Source organism: Sus scrofa, chromosome 13 (assembly GCF_000003025.6).
Source record: "Sus scrofa isolate TJ Tabasco breed Duroc chromosome 13, Sscrofa11.1, whole genome shotgun sequence".
Lineage (NCBI taxonomy): Eukaryota > Metazoa > Chordata > Mammalia > Artiodactyla > Suidae > Sus > Sus scrofa.
This window is the reverse complement of record NC_010455.5, coordinates 160,453,570-160,457,474: the sequence shown is the minus strand read 5'-3', so window position 1 is coordinate 160,457,474 and position 3,905 is coordinate 160,453,570. Positions and strand designations below refer to the sequence as shown.

At 33.2% G+C, this 3,905-nt stretch overlaps 1 protein-coding gene across 1 annotated transcript; it reads left to right on the top strand.

The window, feature by feature from the left end:
* On the top strand, positions 407 to 3,555 carry LOC110256445 (olfactory receptor 5K1-like). Its single transcript, XM_021070688.1, has one exon. It carries the CDS (start codon positions 1,729 to 1,731, stop codon positions 2,671 to 2,673), a length of 945 nt encoding a protein of 314 aa, XP_020926347.1. The 5' UTR covers positions 407 to 1,728; the 3' UTR covers positions 2,674 to 3,555.

The following is a 3,905-nucleotide window of genomic DNA, read 5'->3' as shown; positions in this document are numbered from 1 at the left end:
GAATATTCTAGTTTACTTTAACTGTTACTATTAACATCAATATTTATTTTTCTGAATGATGAAGCATTTTTCTCTTTGTTAGATTTCAACTATTTAGTTACTCTTCTGGCTATCCTCAAAACCTAAGACTATGGGAAACAAAGATGAAAAACTTTAGTGCGATTCACGCTGACCTCTGCTTCAAAGGTAGAACTTCAAATTAGACAGGTAAGGGCAGAACATAATTCTCTTCTAAAATTTAGGCATGCACATCAAAAGATATTTCTATTTTGAGTGAATAATAAAGTGGTATATTTTAATATTTTAAAACAAAAAATATTTTGAAATAGATATAAACCAGTTTGACCATAAAATTCATGTTCTTAGACACTTAATATATTTTGTAGATCAGTAACTTGTAGTAAGAAGATACACTTTGAAAAGAAAACAAAAATTGTTCTCACAAATCATATTAAGGTTTAAGGGGATTCTCTACTTCAAAGTGATAGAAAACCAAAGTATAAAGGCATGACTTACTTTTATTTATTAGCTTTTAATGTACTGTGACATCAGAAAATCTAACATAATTTTTTTAGGAAATGGAAAATATTAGGTACGTTAATTCAGGTAAAAGAAAGATATACAGATTTTTTTAATAATGAATTTTGAATAATTTCCTTAGTAAACTGTTCTTCAAAATTGTCTCAATTTACATATAGCAAATAGTTCATGATGGATCATTGGTGGCATACTGAAAACAAATTCACTCATCCCAGGTCACTGGACTAGAGGTATGATTGAAATCAATCATTCTCTTTTCCGCCTCTAGCATTGTACACCTGTTATAAGAAGCATAGTTCACAGAAACCTTATTATACCAATATTATAAAAAGGAAATTGTGCATGCATATAAGAGAAAAATCAATGTTAGATTGTACACAAGTGATTCTAGATTGTGTTAGGTGTATAAGATGCACTAGATAGATGCACTAGATAGATGCAGTAGATGGTGTAGTCTGGGGCACTGAGTAAATGTTATTAGGTATCATTACACAAAAATATGATTTACATAGAGGAAAGATTTATATATCTGTGCATATTCAAAAATAATAATGGACTTAACATGAAACTGGGAAAAGAAATCAAAGAAGTCATAACCTGAGGCAATATATTTTATTAGCATTCCAAAGTAATTTTCTTTAAAAATCAGCAGTCCATACTTCATCCTTAGTGATTTCCATGCAATTCCTAAGATATAAATTTAACCTATCCTTTTACTCCATTAAAACCTTCACTCTCCTGGGAAAATATATAAAAATGTTGCTCCATTTAAAAAATGTGTACACATATATGTGTATATGTATATACACACACACACATATATATATACACATAAAAAAGATTTTATATTTATTTTATGCTAATCTAACACAAAAACTGACACATATTATTTGGGAATACTGAATCAAAAATGGGTACCTTAGATATGCACAGTATTTCTCACAAATTTATAAGTACAAGTCTTTTCCACTGTAAGCATGATCCTTAGAATTAACAAACATTTCTGGGAATCCTGAGCTTCAGAGTCAAGATCTTAAAACTTACATTACATATCCTATAGGTATGTGTTCCTGTATACCAGAGGAAATGGGAGAAATTTGAAGAAGAGCTCCACTCCTCATAAAAAGAAAACCTGGAAGGGAAAAGTATACACACTCTAATTTCAAAACTTTTATCTCCACAATTCCCATGTCAACAGAGGTGGATATGACTGAGGATAACCACTCCTTGACAACTGAATTTATCCTCATAGGATTTACTGATCACCCAGAGCTGAGGATCATCCTGTTTCTGGTGTTCCTTACCATCTACCTGATCACCATGGTGGGAAACCTTGGTCTGGTGGCACTGATATTTACAGAGCATCGTCTTCACACACCAATGTACATCTTTCTGGGCAACCTCGCTCTGATGGATTCCTGTTGTTCCAGTGCCATCACCCCCAAGATGCTACAGAACTTCTTTTCCAAGGACAGAATCATTTCCCTCTATGAATGCATGGCACAATTTTATTTTCTCTGCTTTGCTGAAACTGCAGACTGCTTTCTCCTAGCAGCAATGGCCTTTGATCGCTATGTAGCCATCTGCAACCCACTGCAGTACCACACCATGATGTCCAAGAAACTCTGCCTTCAGATGACCACCGGGGCCTACATAGCTGGAAACATGCATTCCATGATTCATACAGGCTTTCTCTTTAGGTTAGCTTTCTGTAGATTTAATCAAATTAATCACTTTTTTTGTGATGTTCTTCCATTATTCAAACTCTCCTGTGTTGATACTTATATCAATGAATTGATGGCATTTATCTTTGCTGGGTCAGTTTTGATCTTCTCTATCACCATAGTAATAATATCTTACCTTTTCATCCTTTTCACAATTTTCACAATGAAATCCAACAAGGGAAGAGGCAAAGCCTTATCCACCTGTGCATCCCACTTTCTCTCTGTCTCAATATTCTATGGTTCTCTTCTCTTCATGTATGTTCGACCAAATTCCAGGAATGAAGGAGATAAAGCTATACCTGCTGCTATTTTTTATACTCTCATGATTCCTTTATTAAACCCTTTTATTTATAGCCTAAGAAATAAGGAAGTAATAAATGTTACCAAAAAAATTATGAAGATTTCATAACATTATGAAACAAATACTATTCCATATGGATAACTGATTTGAATCTGATTAAACTTTTTTCTGAATCAACAGCATTGAGAAGGTGGAAAATGAGTGTTTCATATATAACATTAAATTACTAAAACATGATGGTGTATCAATCAAATAACCAAGTGTAAATGGTATTTCAAAATCTAAGCTGCAAGGTTTCATCAGGAGTGAGCTAAAAAATTACCCTTCAGGTCAAAATTGTGTCAGGGTGTAATTAGTTACACTTCATTACTATGTTTCAGAGTATAGTACGTTGCAAATTTCAACAAATTCCACAAATGCAAGGAATTAAAATCACTACATATAAAGGTCACCTCCATTTAATATTTTTGCATAATTTCTGGAATCCCAAGGCGTAATCATACAAATTCCTCATATCCCAAATCTGCTTCAGCAACACCATCTGACAAAATTAAACTATATACTTCAATTTGATTCTCAATTTTTAATTGTTACAAAGATTGTTTCAATATGAAATCACAGAGAATATATATTCCATAATCAAGAACATTTTCCTCTTTAGAATTAGTGAATTTTCTCTCAAGTTCTCTAAAAATTGCATTGTCTGAACATTCGTGGCACATAAATCTCTATTGAAGATGATACTACTTATATTGACATCACTATGGATTTGATATTTTCATGTAGTTCGAATGGTTGACCACCATATATGATGGTGCAATTCCTGAACATATACTTATATAAAACTTTTTCTGTCTGATATTATTACTTGTCCTGCTTGTTATTAAGAATACCATCACACCTGAACTGATTCCAACATAATTTTTTGTTTTATCTTTTTAGGGCCACACATGTGGCATATGGATGTTCCCAGGCTAGGATACAATTGGAGCTTCACTTGCCAGCCTATACCACAGCCACAGCAATGCAGGATCCAAGTCACATCTGTGACCTACCCCACAGCTCATGGCAACTCCAGATCCTTAACCCACTGAGCAAGGCCAGGGATTGAACCTGCATCTTCATGGATACCAGTCAGATTCGTTACAATTGAGCCAAAACAGGAACTCCCTCTCATAAATTATTAATACATACATAGCTTTACCTAAAAGATGGAGGTTCTGATCAGGCATGAATGAGGCAGAAAATATTAAAAAATTAAACATCTAAATATTTATATTTATTGACCTTTACATGTGCAAATATGAAATTAAAAGATTATTTGCTAAGAACCTATCCTC